This window comes from Orcinus orca, chromosome 5 (genome assembly GCF_937001465.1).
Source record: "Orcinus orca chromosome 5, mOrcOrc1.1, whole genome shotgun sequence".
Lineage (NCBI taxonomy): Eukaryota > Metazoa > Chordata > Mammalia > Artiodactyla > Delphinidae > Orcinus > Orcinus orca.
The window spans coordinates 13,634,567-13,651,045 of NC_064563.1; the positions used below are offsets into that span (position 1 = coordinate 13,634,567).

The 16,479-nt window shown below is 39.1% G+C and overlaps 1 protein-coding gene across 1 annotated transcript in view; it reads left to right on the top strand.

Annotated features, from left to right (window-relative positions):
- Positions 1-15,199, top strand: part of COL6A6 (collagen type VI alpha 6 chain) — a 110,380-nt gene extending 95,181 nt beyond the window's left edge. Inside the window, exons 35-36 of the mRNA XM_004283433.4 lie at positions 32-125; positions 14,699-15,199. Coding sequence (XP_004283481.4) covers positions 32-125; positions 14,699-14,870 — 266 coding nt within the window. The 3' untranslated portion in view covers positions 14,871-15,199. The remainder of the gene's footprint in view (positions 1-31; positions 126-14,698) is intronic.
- Positions 15,200-16,479: the final 1,280 nt, after the last annotated feature.

Genomic DNA, 16,479 nt, shown 5'->3' on the forward strand with positions numbered 1-16,479 from the left:
GAGTCCCCTCACAGATTTCTTTTCTTCCTAGGTGCAATCAACAACTATCCACCAATAAACATCAAAGCAAAGTGCTACAGACTCAGCTCTGCAGATCTGCAGCAGCCCACGCGCCAGTTGCGAAGGTATTACCTGCTTGGTATTACTTGATAAACGAATGCGTCCCCTTCCTCCTCCTCCTTTTCTCCTTCTTTATCCTATTTGGACAAAATCTACCACTACATGATAATAAAATATAATTTGAGGGAACGAGAGATAATAAAAAAATGACCAGGTTGATCTGAAAACAATCAAATAAGAGGTTTTTAAAATAGAAAAATCTAATTGTTGAACTAAACAACCAATGGGACACCCCAGTGGCAATGAGCAGACCTGATAACCAGATCTTGGTTTCTAAGTATCATTCCCCACTAAAAGGAACCAGGTTTCTTGGAGAAATAACTAATCCTAACCTGTAACAGGGAAAGTACAATGTGAGCCTGGAACATTTGTTATGCCAGAAAGAAAGAAAGTAGCAAAAACTGTCATGTCAAAAGGACAAAGGAGTTGTCTTGAAAGGGTTCCCACTGGCCCAATTTTGAACAATTTGAACATCAGAAAGACTAATGATGGTAATGGATTACAACACTGAATTTTAAAAATCCACAAGTCTGGGCTTCCCTGGTGGTGCAGTGGTTGAGAGTCCGCCTGCCAATGCAGGGGACACGGGTTTGTGCCCCAGTCCAGGAAGATCCCACATGCCGCGGAGCGGCTGGGCCCATGAGCCATGGCCACTGAGCCTGAGCGTCTGGAGCCTGTGCTCTGCAACGGGAGAGGCCACAACAGTGAGAGGACCGCGTACCACACACACACAAAAAAAATCCACAAGTCTATCTAGAGACCCAAAAAGAGAGAAGGGGAGGAAATTTTCTTTTTTATAGAAGTATGCTAGCTAATAAATATAGAAAAAGTGGTAGAATTAGAAAATTATCAATTTGTAATCCCTATTGTAATAACTGAGTCAGGCAAGGATCAAGGAATGCTAAAACCAGTGGGTGACAAGTTGGGGGGCAGGCTATTTACAGTCCCACAGAACCCCTCACATATTTATTAATGACAGAGGGGAAATGTGCCTTTACATGGTGAGGTCTGGCCCTACCCACTGTAACCAGGATCTGACACTATGTGTCTCATGAGGGAGGCAGGGGGAGATACAGTATCACCCATGTGGGACTCTGGCTGGAGATGTTTGACCCAAGTCTAATAATGAGGAAACCATTGGACAATTCCAGAATATGGGATGTTCTTCAGAACAGCCGGCCTATATTCTCCCTAGGTTTCAATATCTTGAACAGCAGAGGGACGTGAGGTAGTGTCCTAGAATTGGAGAAACTACAGAGACATAACAGCCAAATGTAGTGGTGTGAACCTTGACTGGATCCTAGATTAGAAAAAAAAGCTTATATTAATGACATTTGGGGGATAATTGGGGAAATTTGAGTATGAACAATATGTTGGGTAATATTATTGATTCATGTGAATTTCCTTATGTGTGGTAATAGTATCATGTTTGTGTAATAGAATGTCTTTTTTCTTGAGAGAGGTATGCTGAAGTATTTAAGAGTAACATGCATGGTGGCTGCAACCTACTTTCAGATGGTTTCCTAAAAGGAAGTAAAGTGTGTGTATATGCATATATACGTATATATGTGTATATGCATATATATGTATATATGTGTGTATATAGATATACAGATATATAGATGTATATATGTGTACACTCACACAGAGTAGCAAGATGGTAACAGGTGAAGAACCATCTAGATCAGGGATCCTGGGCCAAGGACCAGCACCTGTTAGGAACAGGGCTGCACAGCAGGAGGTGAGCAGCGGGAGAGCCAGCGAAGCTTCATCTGCTGCTCCCCATTGCTTGCATTACCACCTGAACCATTCTCCCACACACCCCGTCCATGGAAAAATTGTCTTCCACAAAACCAGTCCCTGGTGAAAGGCTGGGGACCACTGATCTAGATGAAAGATATACCAGTATTTATTCATGGTTCTCTGATCTTTATAATATTCTGTGAATTTGACAATTTTCAAAATAAAAAGATAACTTGTAAAACTCAGTGGATGGATTAAACAGAGCAATAGACACATCTGAAGAGAAACATAATGAACTGGAAAAATAAAGCTGAAGAAATTACTCAGAATGCAAAGAAGATAAATAAATATAAGAAGTTTAGAGACAGAACAGATTGGAAAGATCTAACCTATAGCTAAGTGGAATTCTAGAAAGATGAAATAGAAATAACAAATCAGAGACAGTATTCAAAGACATAAAGGGAAGATCATTTTCAAGAACTTATTAGAGACATGAATTAAAAGATGAAGAAAAGACAAGGTATAACAGTCAGGATAAATAGAAAGAAACAGCAGTTGGAATGGTGTAGGGGAATGCAGAGCAGGATGAAGAAAACTTAAAAGCAGCCAGAAATAAAGAGTAGGACATCTGCAGAGAAACTATAATTAGGCTGGCAGCTGAATAATCAGTAGCAGTAGTAGAAGCCACAAAACTATTGAGAACATTTTAAATAGTGGGGAAAAAAATTTGCCAACTTAGAAAAACTGTCTTTCAAAACTAATGAGGGTTTCCCTGGTGGTGCAGTGGTTAAGAATCTGCCTACCAATGCAGGGGACACAGGTTCGAGCCCTGGTCCAGGAAGATCCCACATGCCGTGGAGAAACTAAGCTCACACACCACTACTGAGCCCATGCACCACAACTACTGAAGCCCTCGCACCTAGAGCCCGTGCGCTGCAATAAGAGAAGCCACCGCAATGAGAAGCCTGCACACCACAACGAAGAGTAGCCCCAGCTCACTGCAACTAAAGAAAGCCTGCGTGCAGCAACAAAGACCCAATGCAGCCAAAAATAAATAAATAAATTTATAAAAAATAAAAATGGTGAAACAAAGACAATTTAGAAAGACAAAAACAATAGTTCATCACAAAAAGACCTTTGCTAAAGGAACTTCTAAAGTATGTACTTCAGGGACTTCCCTGGTGGTCTAGTGGTTAAGAATTGCCTTCCAATGCAGAGGACATGGGTTAGATCCCTGGTAGGGGAACTAAGATCCCACAGGCCACGGGGCAACTAAGCCCACACACTGCAACTACTGAGCCCACGCACTCTGGAGCCCGTGCACCACAACTAGAGAGAAGCCCAGGCGCCACAGCGAAGGTCCCACATGCCGCATCTAAGACCCAATGCAGCCTAATTAATTAATTGATTTTTAAAAAGACTCTGCACTCCTAATGCAGGGGGCCCAGGTTAAAAAAAAAAAAAAGTACTTTAAGGAAAATAAAGACCACAGAAGGAAGGACTGTGATGCAAGAATAGTAGATGATAAAAAAATTGTCGGGCTTCCCCGGTGGCGCAGTGGTTGAGAGTCCGCCTGCCGATGCAGGGGACACGGGTTCGTGCCCCGGTCCGGGAAGATCCCACATGCCGCGGAGCGCCTGGGCCCGTGAGCCGTGGCCGCTGGGCCTGCGCGTCCGGAGCCTGCGCTCCGCGGCGGGAGAGGCCACGGCAGTGAGAGGCCCGCGTATCGCCAAAAAAAAAAAAAAAAAAAAAAAAATTGTCAATATTTAGGTAAATCTAAATAAGTGTTGTACTTTTAAATTATAGTCATATCAAATTTGTAGGGTTACCAAAAAGCTATACTTGTTTAAAAAGCTATGAATATAAAACATTTGGCCCTTGGTGGCTTTAACAGAAAAAACAAGTTGTACTAAGACTATAAATATAAGTATTAATAAATATTAATTATTTAAACATGAGAAAAGACAGTGAACAATAAAATTATATTTTGTTATTAAAAAATGAAGCCTTGAGTTTTAAAGGGAAAAAAGACAGCATTGAAAAAAGGGGCAATAATATGTCATGGGAAATGAATGGACTTAAAGTGTTCTAGGAATTTGTGTTGTTTGGGCTGGTGGTTAGGCTATTGAAGACTCTTAAAAATACATTAAGAACATACATATCGATAACTACCTTAAATGTAAATGGATTAAATGATCTAACCAAAAGACACAGACTGGCTGAATGGATACAAAAACAAGACCTGTATACATGCTGTCTACAAGAGATGCACTTCAGACCTAGGGACACATACAGACTGAAAGTGAGGGGATGGAAAAGATATTCATGAAAATGGAAATCAAAAGAAAGCTGGAGTGGCAATTTTCATGAGACAAAATAGACTTTAAAATAAAGACTATTAAAAGAGACAAAGAAGGACACTACATAATGATCAAGGGATCGATCCAAGAAGAATATATAACAATTGTAAATATTTATGCACCCAACATAAGAGCACCTCAACACATAAGGCAAATGCAAACAGCCATAAAAGGGGAAATCGACAGTCACACAATCATACTAGGGGACATTAACACCCCATTTTCACCAATGGACAGATCCTCCAAAATGAAGTATATAAGGAAATACAAGCTTTAAATGACACATTAAACAGGTGGACTTAATTGACATTTACAGGACATTCCATCCAAAAACAATAGAATACACTTTCTTCTCAAGTGCTCATGGAACATTGACCAGGATAGATCATATCTTGGGTCACAAGTCAAGCCTTGGTAAATTTAAGAAAATTGAAATCGTATCAAGTATCTTTTTCCACCACAATTCTATGAGACTAGATATCAGTTACAGGGAAAATTCTGTAAAAAATACAAACACATGGAGGCTAAACAGTACACTACTAAATAACCAAGAGATCACTGAAGAAATGAAAGAGGAAATCAAAAAATACCAGAAACAAATGACAATGAAAACACAGCAACCGAAAACCTACGGGATGCAGCAAAAGCAGTTCTAAGAGGGAAGTACAGCAATACAAGCCTACCCAAGAAACAAGAAACATATCAAATAAACAACCTAACCTTACACCTAAAACAATTAGAGAAAGAAGGACAAAAACCCCCAAACTTAGCAGAAGGAAAGAAATCATAAAGATCAGATCAGAAATAACTGAAAAAGAAATGAAGGAAACAATAGCAAAGATTAATAAAACTAAAAGCTGGTTCTTTGAGAAGATAAATAAAATTGATAAATCATTAGCCAGACTGATCAAAAAAAAAAAGGGAGAAGACTCAAACCAATAGAATTAGAAATAACAAAGGAGAAGTAACAACTGACACTGCAGAAATACAAAGGGGCATGAGAGATTACTATAAGCAACTATATGCCAATAAAATGGACAATTTGGAAGAAATGGAAAAATTCTTAGAAAAGCACAACCTTCCGGGACTGAACCAGGAAGAAATAGAAAATATAAACAGACCAATCACAAGCACTGAAATTAAAACTGTGATTAAAAATCTTCCAACAAACAAAAGCCCAGGACCAAATGACTTCACAGGCGAATTCTATCAAATATTTAGAGAAGAGCTAACACCTATCCTTCTCAAACTCTTCCAAAATATAGCAGAGGGAGGAATTCTCCCAAACTCATTCTAGGAGGCCACCATCACCCTGATACCAAAACCAGACCAAGATGCCACAAAGAAAGAAAACTACAGGCCGATATCACTGATGAACATAGACGCAAAAATCCTCAACAAAATACTGGCAAACAGAATCCAACAGCACCTTCAAAGGATCATACACCATGATCAAGTGGGGTTTATCTCAGGAATGAAAGAATTCTTCAATATATGCAAATCAATCAATGTGATACACCATATTAACAAACTGAAGGTGAAAAAACATATGATCATCTCAATAGATGCAGAAAAAGCTTTTGACAAAATTCAACATCCATTTATGATAAAAAACTCTCCAGAAAGCAGGCATAGAGGGAAGCTACCTCAACATAATAAAGGCCATATATGACAAACCCACAGCCAACATCATTCTCAATGGTGGAAACTGAAACCAATTCCTCTAATATCAGGAACAAGACAAGGTTGCCCACTCTCACCACTCTTATTCAACATAGTTTTGGAAGTTTTAGCCACAGAAATCAGAGAAGAAAAAGAAACAAAAGGAATCCAAATCCGAAAAGAAGAAGTAAAGCTGTGACTGTTTGCAGATGACATGATACTATACATAGAGAATCCTAAAGATGCCACCAGAAAACTACTAGAGCTAGTCAATGAATCTGGTAAAATAGCAGGATACAAAATTAATGCACAGGAATCTCTTGCATTCCTATACACTAATGATGAACAATCTGAAAGAGAAATTAAGGAAACACTCCCATTTACCACTGCAACAAAAAGAATAAAATACCTAGGAATAAACCTACCTAATGACACAAAAGACCTGTATGGAGAAAACTATAAGACACTGATGAAAGAAATTAAAGATGATACAAACAGATGGAGAGATATACCATGTTCTTGGATTGGAAGAATCAATATTGTGAAAATGACTATACTACCCCAAGCAACCTACAGATTCAATGCAATCCCTATCAAAGTACCAATGGCATTTTCCACAGAACTAAAACAAAAAATTTCACAAGTTGTATGGAAGCACAAAAGACCCCGAATAGAAAAAGCAATTTTGAGAAAGAAAAACGGAGCTGGAGGAATCAGGTTCCCAGACTTCAGACTATTATACAGAGCTAAAGTAATCAAGACAGCATGGTACGGGCACAAAAACAGAAATATAGATCAATGGAACAGGATAAAAGCACAGAGATAAACCCATGCACATATGGTCACCTTATCTTTGATAAAGGAGGCAAGGATATACAATGGAGAAAAGACAGCCTCTTCAATAAGTTGTGCTGGGAAAACTGGACAGCTACATGTAAAAGAATGAAGTTTGAACACTCCCTAACACCATAACAAAAATAAACTCAAAATGGATTAAAGACCTAAATGTAAGGCCAGACACTATAAAACTCTTAAAGGAAAACATAGGCAGAACACTCTATGACATAAATCACAGCAAGATCCTTTTTGACCCATCTCCTAGAGTAACTGAAATAAAAACAAAAATAAACAAATGGGACCTAATGAAACTTAAAAGCTTTTGCACAGCAAAGAAAAACATAAACTAGGTGAAAAGACAACCCTCAGAATGGGAGAAAACATTTGCAAATGAAGCAACTGACAAAGGACTAATCTCCAAAATTTACAAGCAGCTCATGCAGCTCAATATCAGGAAAACAAAAAACCCAAACCTAAAATGGGCAGAAGACCTAAATAGACATTTCTCCAAAGAAGATATACAGATTGACAACAAACACATGAAAGGATGCTCAACATCACTAATCTTTAGAGAAATGCAAATCAAAACTACAATGAGGTGTCACCTCACACCAGACAGAATGGCCATCATCAAAAAGTCTACAAACAATAAATGCTGGAGAGGGTGTGGAGAAAAGGGAACCCTCTTGCACTGTTGATGGGAACGTAAATTGATACAGCCACTATGGAGAACATTATGGAGGTTCCTCAAAAAACTAAAAATAGAACTACCATATGACCTAGCAATACCACTACTGGGCATATACCCTGAGAAAACCATAATTCAAAAAGAGTCATGCACCACAATGTTCATTGCAGCTCTACTTACAATAGCCAGACATGGAAGCAACCTAAGTGTCCATCAACAGGAAGCAACCTAAGTGTCCATCAACAGCAACCTAAGTGTCCATCAACAGGATAAAGAAGATGAGGCACAGATATACAATGGAATATTACTCAGCCATAAAAAGAAACAAAATTAAGTTATTTGTAGTGAGGTGGATGGACCTTGAGTCTGTCATACAGAGTGAAGTAAGTCAGAAAGGGAAAAACAAATACCGTATGCTAACACATATATATGGAATCTAAGAAAAAAAAAAAAAAAGGTCATGAAGAACCTAGGGGTAAGACGGGAATAAAGACACAGAGCTACTAGAGAATGGACTTGAGGATATGGGGAGGGGGAAGAGTAAGCTGGGACAAAGTGAGAGAGTGGCATAGACATATATACACTACCAAACGTAAAATAGATAGCTAGTGGGAAGCAGCCGCATAGCACAGGGAGATCAGCTTGGTGCTTTGTGACCACCCAGAGGGGTGGGTTAGGGAGGGTTGGAGGGAGACGCAAGAGGGAAGAGATGTGGCGTATATGTATATATATATATACGTATATATATATATATGTATAACTGATTCTATTTGTTATAAAGCAGAAACGAACACACCATTGTAAAGCAATTATACTCCAATATAAATGTTAAAAAAATACATTAAAATTTGGGGGGCACACATGAAAAAAAATAAAAAGTAGCTAACTACCCGAAATGTAGTAAGGGAAAATGGAATAAAAGCAAACAACAACGTAATATTTTTTAAATAAAAAAGCAAGAAAGGAAAAAAAGGACAAGTGATAGGCACAAAGTAAGACAGCAGAATCCAATCCACTTCTATATATCAGTAATTATAACAAAAATGTACAGACTAAGCGTGCCAGTTCCAGTTAGAGAGTGACGGATTTAAGAAAACAAAATAAAATCCAGGTATAACTGTTTTCAAGAGACACAGCTACAAAATGAGGACATGGAAAAGTTGAAAGTAAAATCATGGGAAAAAAGTATAACAGGCAAATATTTTAAAAAGAAAACTGGAAAGCTATATTAATATCAAATAAAATATACCTAAATTTTTTTTATTTTATTGAAGTATAGTTGATTTACAATGTTGTATTAGTTTCTAAGTGAAGTGAGTCCTATAAAATATGCTCTTAAACAAAACTATTTTGTAGAGATAAAGCGGTCAGCACATGATGATAAGTGTTTAATTCATGAAGAAGATACAACAATTCTAAATTTATAAGAGGGTCATAAAATAATTTTGAAATATACAATGTGGAAATTGAAAAGGGAGAAATTGGCATTAAAATATCATCAGAGGGCTTCCCTGGTGGCGCAGTGGTTGAGAGTCCGCCTGCCGATGTGGGGGACACAGGTTCGTGCCCTGGTCTGGGAAGATCCCCTATGCCGCGGAGCGGCTGGGCCCATGAGCCATGGCCGCTGAGCCTGCGTATCTGGACCCTGTGCTCCGCAACGGGAGAGGCCACAACAGTGAGAGGCCCGCGTACTGCCAAAAAAAAAAAAAAAAAAATCATCAGAGTTGGAGATTTCGCTACATCAGTTTGAATACTGTTAGGTCAAGCAGACAAAAATTAAAGATATAAAGATTTAATCATAAGTAACAAGCTTGATTTAATAGACTCGTATAGAATCCTGCACAGAAGAATGAGACATTCTTCTGAACACACGGAACATTAACAACTGTTGCATCAGCGTGGAGGGTGTACAGGGGTTCATTGTGCAGTTTTTAGCTTATAAATCAAGTGTCAACAAACTTCTAAGAACTGGCTTCATACAGTCCAATTGATCACAGTGCAATTAAGTTAGAAATTAATACAAACAATATTTTTTAAGCCCATATGTTTTTTAATCAAAATCACATTTCTAAATAACTAATGAGAAAAAAATCATAGTGAAAACTTAAAAATACTTAGAACTGTATAATAATCAAAATATTACATGCCAAAACTTGTGGGATGCTTCAGAATTCATAGTTTAGGAAAGTTTATAGTTTTATTTCTTATGTTAGGGAAATTTTTTAAATTGGCATACAATGTTATATTAGTTTCAAGTGTACAACATAGTGAGTCAACATTTATATACATTACTAGATGATCACCATAAGTCTAGTTACCATCTGTCCCCATTTAAAATTGTTACAGTGTTACTGACTATATTCCCTATTCTATATATTTCATCCCTGTGACTTATTTATTTTATAACTGGAAGTGTGCGCCTCTTAATCCCCTTCACCTGTTTCACCCATCCTCCCTTCCCTTCCTCTCTAGCAACCACCAGTTTGTTCTCTGTATCAAGGAATCTGTTTCTGCAGGTTTTGTTTGTTATTTTAGATTCCACATATAAGTGAAATCATACAGTGTTTGTCTGACATATTTCACTTAGCATAATACCCTCTAGGTCCATCCATATTATAAATAGCATTATTTCATTCTTTTTTGTGGCTGAGTAGTATTCCATTGTGTCTATATACACCACATCTTCTTTATCCATTCATCTGTCGATGGATACATAGTTTGCTTCTATATCTTGGTTATTGTGAATTTTGCTGCAATGAACATAGGGGTGCTTATATCTTTTCAAATTAGTGTTTTCATTTTCTTCAGGCAAATACCCAGAAGTGGAATTGCTGGATCATATAGCAGTTCTATTTTTAATTTTTTGAGGAACCTCCATAGTGTTTTCCATAGTACATTAGGGAAATTTTTTAAACTCTAAAAGCTAATGAGCTAAACATTGCTCTTAAGGTGTAATAGAAAAAATATATATACTAAAATTTTTTAAATACTTCAATAAAAAAATACAATTAAAAAAACAGAAATTAACACAATATTGTAAATTAACTATACTTCAATTTTTTTAAAGATGTAAAACCTGCTTTTTAATTTAAATAAATAAATAAATATTTTAAAGCAATGTTATAGAAAAAAATAGCATATACCCAAAGAATGGAATAAGAGTAGAATTTACTTTTTAAAATATCTTAATTAAAAAAAAATTATCAGCAACAAAGGCAGAAGTTATTTTAAAATAATAATATACATATATATCATAGCCTTTGCATATATGAATATTACTTATTTTTTAATTAAAAATAATTGAAATCAGTTAGGAGAGTGGGGTTTTTTGGTGGTTGTTTGTTTCAGCGTAAATCATGCTAACACGTGCATACGTGCCCCACATCTGACTGAAATCAGAGTGCCCCAGCCCCTGAGAATCACACTTAGACAGATGCTTCTGACAGTGTGGCTCCTCCTACTGTGCAGTGTGTGCATTCCTGTGTGGTGATGGGGCCCAAGGCCCTCCCCCTGGCCCAGAAGCCCCAGTTTCACAAGCTCCGAGAAGCCTCTCACCTTGCTGGGAAGCAGGGGAACTGTCCAGCAGCAAATGCTTCTGAAGTCAGGTCTAAACCGGCCTGTGCGGTCAGTCCAGGAGGAGCAGGGCTCCCCCTGCTGCAGGTGTCTGGTAGCGTGGAAAGAGGCTTCGAATTTGCACGTGGATCAGGCTCCACATATTATAGATAATTGCAAGGGCAGGTGCGGGAGCCAGCCTATACAAATTAAAGACTTTTTTGGAAACCATTCCCACCCTGTGTTTCTTGCCGCTTCTGCACATTGCCCTAAGATACACTGGAGGCTCAGATTCTCCCACATACCTGGAATGGTGAAATGTCAGGAAATGCTGGGGCATAAGGAATTGAGTCATGAAATCCACATTGCCATCAATGACTCCCTGACCATGTGTTAGGCTGGGACTCCCCAGGCCTTCTCTAAGTAACCAAAGACTATAATAAAAGGTAACAAGCACACAGCTTCTTCTGAAACTGCCTGCCTGAGCTCTTCAACAGAAGGGATGCAGAGGCAAGAGGCCTGGACATAGGATGACTTGCCACGTAAGAAATAGATCATTCTGCTGTCAGATTCTGAGATATACAGGTAAAAGCTTGTTCTTCTCTGGTAAAAGACACTGAACCAAACCACAAGCAAGAGACATGCCCACGAAGGAGAGATTGCAGGGCACCCTCTATGTAAGCACTTAGATCCACTCAGAGACAGTGAAAGACTGAAAGCCACCTGCCTATTCATCAGGCAGATAAGCACTCGTGCCAGACTTGAAAGTGATGACAGGCCAGAACCGGAACAATTGAATTGTAAAAATGGACACAGTCGCCAGTGCCATATGAATATACATCTGTTGTAATTCTGCTTTCCAAAGTGTGTTTTCTAGACACACAAAAATGTATATTAAGGTAAAAAGAATTCTCGAAATAAAAGTAATCTTGTCTGCATTTTCCACTCCAGTACATCCAGTCAACTAATAAATGCAGCTGGGCTGACTCCTGGTTGTCTGCATGGTTGAAGGAATCTGTGATCACAGAGGATTGAAATCTACAATTAGTTCCACCCACCACATTTTACCGAGTTGCCACATCTTTCTTTCTAGAAGCTTTACTGGTGCTGGGCACACGTTGCAAAATGAATGGACGGTATTTCAGTCCTGTTTCTTTATCTTGATTACATATTGTCGAAGTTACCCATCAGCAAAGAAGTATCTGAACAATATAGAATGGGAGAAAGAAAAGCAGAAGTCTGTATGATTCCCAGAGTAATCAAATGATTCTTATCAAATGCTTCTCCAATACCAACTCCACGTATGACACAGTGGAAAAGGTGAAAATTCAGAGATGTGGTGTTTATCATGTTCAACCCTTTTAAGAATAAAAATATTTGAGGGGAAAAAATAGCAACGCAATGCTATAGAAGCAATTACCAATTTAACAACTTCTTCTTAACAAAGAGGGAGGAAGACAACAAAGTTAACTGAATTTACTATAAAAAGCAGCCAATGCAAAGGGAAAGAGAATGAGGGTGGAGGGGAGAGACCAGTATAGACAAGATAAACTCAAGCCATGGAAACAGTATGTTCCAGACCTGAAAGAATGTCCCCTCACGATCTGTGGGGCCGTAGCTTGTGCATACAGTTACAACTTTGGAGGATTTGAGTTCATAATATTTAGTCTGGAAATTAACAAGAAAATATAGAGAAGAGCAAAATGGGGGAAGGTGTAAGGAAATTGTATTTCCACTGGAATTTAGCCGTGGCCGCTGTTCTTGGTGATTGGGAGGAGTTTGTTGATCAATGTAGTGCATCTCTGGTAGCACTGACAGAAGCCCAGACATACAGTATATAAGGTGTGGAGTCCTCAGGGTCTGTGTGATGTGAATGCTAGGCTTCTCGGTTGGTTTGATGTCTCCCTTACCCTCAGCTCTCATTATACACGAAAGAAGAATATGCCGTGAGTGTTTGTGAGACAGAGACAAAGACAGAGAGAGAAAGGGGAAAGCAGAGTAACTTTAAATTATTTTTACATCCTCTACTTACTCGTTTTCTAAATAGTGATGTTTTTGTGAGACAGATCAGATTTATAGCTGGATAAAGCAGAAAAATCCAAATGCAAAGGAATGGATCATGGTGAATATGGTGAATGTTGCCACTGTCCTCCTGGTCTCAACATTTTGGAGTTCTCATGACTCTTCCCGTGACCACAATTCAGTTAGTTTCTCTTATGCCACCAGGCTCTCACTTATCCTAAAAATTTTATGAAGAGCTTATGTGCCAGGCTCCACATAGCTTCTTAACCTCTGCCCCAGGCCGCCTGCCCTCCTGTGGTTCTGCACCCATACCCAGGTGCTTCTGACAGCATGACATTTATCATTTCACTTTCTTATTCCAAATATCTTGATAGGTCTCTATAGTGTCCTGGATAAAAACCTAGTTGAGTGGAAGTCACACAGGACTCTATCAGAAGAGTTGATTGTAGCCTCAGCTCTGCCTCTCCTGCAGCCTCACACTCAGTCTCCTCATCTGTAACCAGCAGACACCATGGGACTTCGATTGTCGCTCACAGCAACATTGGTGGTTTTCATCCTCATTTTACACCTGAAGAAACAAGGTTCCCTCTAGTTAAGTGATCCACTCAGAGCTGCTCAGCTAGTAATAGAGGACCTAGAATGTAAGAATGTTCCAGGACCCAAGGCTCTTTCCACTGCCTCCCTGTGAGATGAGGTCTGAAATGGCTCCCTTTCCGTGCTGTCCACTACAGTAGCCACTAGCTTTCAGCTAAATGAAACTAAAAGTTCAGCTTCTTGGTCACACTAACCACGTTTCAAGTGGTCGACAGCCGCATGTGACCAGTGGCTGCCATACTGGCCAGTGCAGATCATAGGACATTTCCATCAGTACAGAAAGTTTGATTGGACAGGCTAGGACTTCTGGTCAGCACTTGGCTTCTGATTCCCTGTCATCAGTCTGGCATTCAAGGCCTCCCAGAGTCTGACCCCAGCTTCCCTTTATTGTTGGGTTACTCTCGACTCTCATCCAAACGCCTTGTGTGCCTGCCAAACTGGGCGCTATTTCTGCGTCCCCCACTGTACCTAACACAGTGCCTTCCATAAAGCATGAACATTTGGATGGATGGATGGATGGATGGATGGGAGGAAGGGAGGGAAGAAGGGGCATTCATTGATGCTTTCACTAAACAAATACTTGTATCTACCATGTGCTAAGCACTCCTCTAGGTTCCTGGGGTTACTATGGTGACAAGACATGGTCTCATGACACTTTCTGTCTGGGATGGTGGAAGAGGGGGAACAAATCACAAAGTTTACAAGTAAATAAAAATCAGATAGTGATAAGTGTTAGGAAAAATATAAGCATGTTGTGCTGCGTGACTGGGACTGGGAAAACTATACATCTGGTGGTCTCTAAGGAGGTATCATTTGAACCAACATCTGAATAAACAGGAGCCAACCATATGAAGTTCTGAGTGAAATATACTCCATGAAGAAGAAACTTCCCTATTAAAATTATACTTTTGCATATTTTGACAAGGTATCTTATTCATCAGCTTCTAATATACCTGTTCAGTGTCAATCCCCAATTGAATCATCTCAATAAACTTACCCTGAAGGAAGGATGCAACAAGGAATGGGTGCACAATTATTTAGGAAGACAGGTTAACATAGAATCTGTTACAGTTGAAATGGTATTTATCTTCTATGGGGTTTCTTTTCTTTCATTGTATAGCTTCCTTCCTGGACCACATAAAGCTACCCTCAAAGAAGATGTATTACAGAAGGCAAAATTCTTTCAACGTAAAAAATATCTGTCAAGAATAGCAAGAGGCCGCAGAGATGATACTGTTCAATTAATTTTACGAGAAACACATCCCATACCTTTAAAAGTGGGAAAGGAGTGATAAAAACGGCTCCCAAACAACATGATAAAGGTGCTCGAAGAGTTTAGCCTCAGGAAGCATGGTAAGACTCTGGGCTTAAATAACTAAATTCATGAACACAACGTTGGACGACTTTTACTTGGATTTCTGTCTGCATCCGAGGTCCACTTTGGAGGACCTTGTGGCCACAGGTGGTGGGTCATCAGAGAACTTGACCCCTTGCACTCTCTGGTATTAAGATATATCTTGTCACTGATTCACTTTGTTATAAAGCAGAAACTAACACACCATTGTAAAGCAATTATACCCCAATAAAGATGTTAAAAAAAAAAAAAAAAAAAAAAAGATATATCTTGTCCATTTATTTGACCATTCCTGATAATTCCGAGACTGGTATGTTCAAGAACTGTTATCATTAAAAGATGGAAGAATAAAAGGAGTCTTTTGAAAAGTCTAATGGCGATGTAATTTGAAGCTAAATGTTATAACGTGTATACGTGTATATACATGGGCCAACACTCATGAGTTTTAAATTGTAGGTCTCCATCCAGTCCACTTTCTATAAACCAAGCCTTCTTTCTCAGCTTAGGACTGATTAATGATCATCTATTTAACCAAAGGTTAATGTTTTGGGAGATCCTAACATTAACCCTAGAAATTGATGCCGTTTGTATGTCGTAACTTTGAAAATTTGACCTTCCTCGACGACTCCATTTCAACACACCCCGGTCTCTGTCTGGAATGACTGGATCGCCAATGGGCTTGTGCGGGAAGCTTTCCTCCACCTTGTGCAGTTATTTGTTTGCTTGGACAGGTGAGAAACAGAGGGTAATTTTTCCCAGCTCCAAATCCTCCTTAACTCACTGAGAAACTCGTATTTCCCCAGAACATAAATTGTGTAGAGCCTCCTGCCTGGCCATTTTGATAGACTTTTATTCTTTCTTTCCCATTATTATTATTATTATTATTATTATTTTTACTAATCCATGTATTCTTTAGACAAGAATAGTAAAGACACAACATGTCATGGGTGAAGCTATGAGTTACCCATCAGGTAGCTCTTTAGTAAATAGTGAGCAGCAGCAAAGAGGACGGGCAGAGCTCTAAAAAGAGCTTAAATGCACAGCGAGTTTGGAAAAGATAAAGGTGTCCATGTCTTAATCTACAAATCCTTATTGGTGGGGGGGCGGGGGCACCAGAGATGCGAAAAGAGATCAGAGTGAAACCAGGAAAGGTCTTCAAAGTGCATCTCTGGTGGCTCTTTCTCCTCACTCCCATCCAGATCACATAACTGATTTTTAATCTTATGATAGGGCTAATGTTTTCAACAACTAGACACCAAAGAAGCAATACTTAATTTAGACATAATGGCAAATTTTAAGAGCTGGCTCCACAGTTGGTGGTAGTGGCCTGGCTGCACAGATGGCCATATTCTCCAGAAAGGGAGGGAGGCCCTGCGCGGATGCATGGGGCACAGGGTTACGGACACCAAATACCAGCAGGTATCATCTGACTTTCTTTTCTACACCTCTCTTCATAAAACCTGGGAAAGAAGAGCCATCTGCAGTGTTTTTACAAATCACTTCTGCCATCCTTACCCAGGCAACTCCATAGAAATAGCTCCCAATGT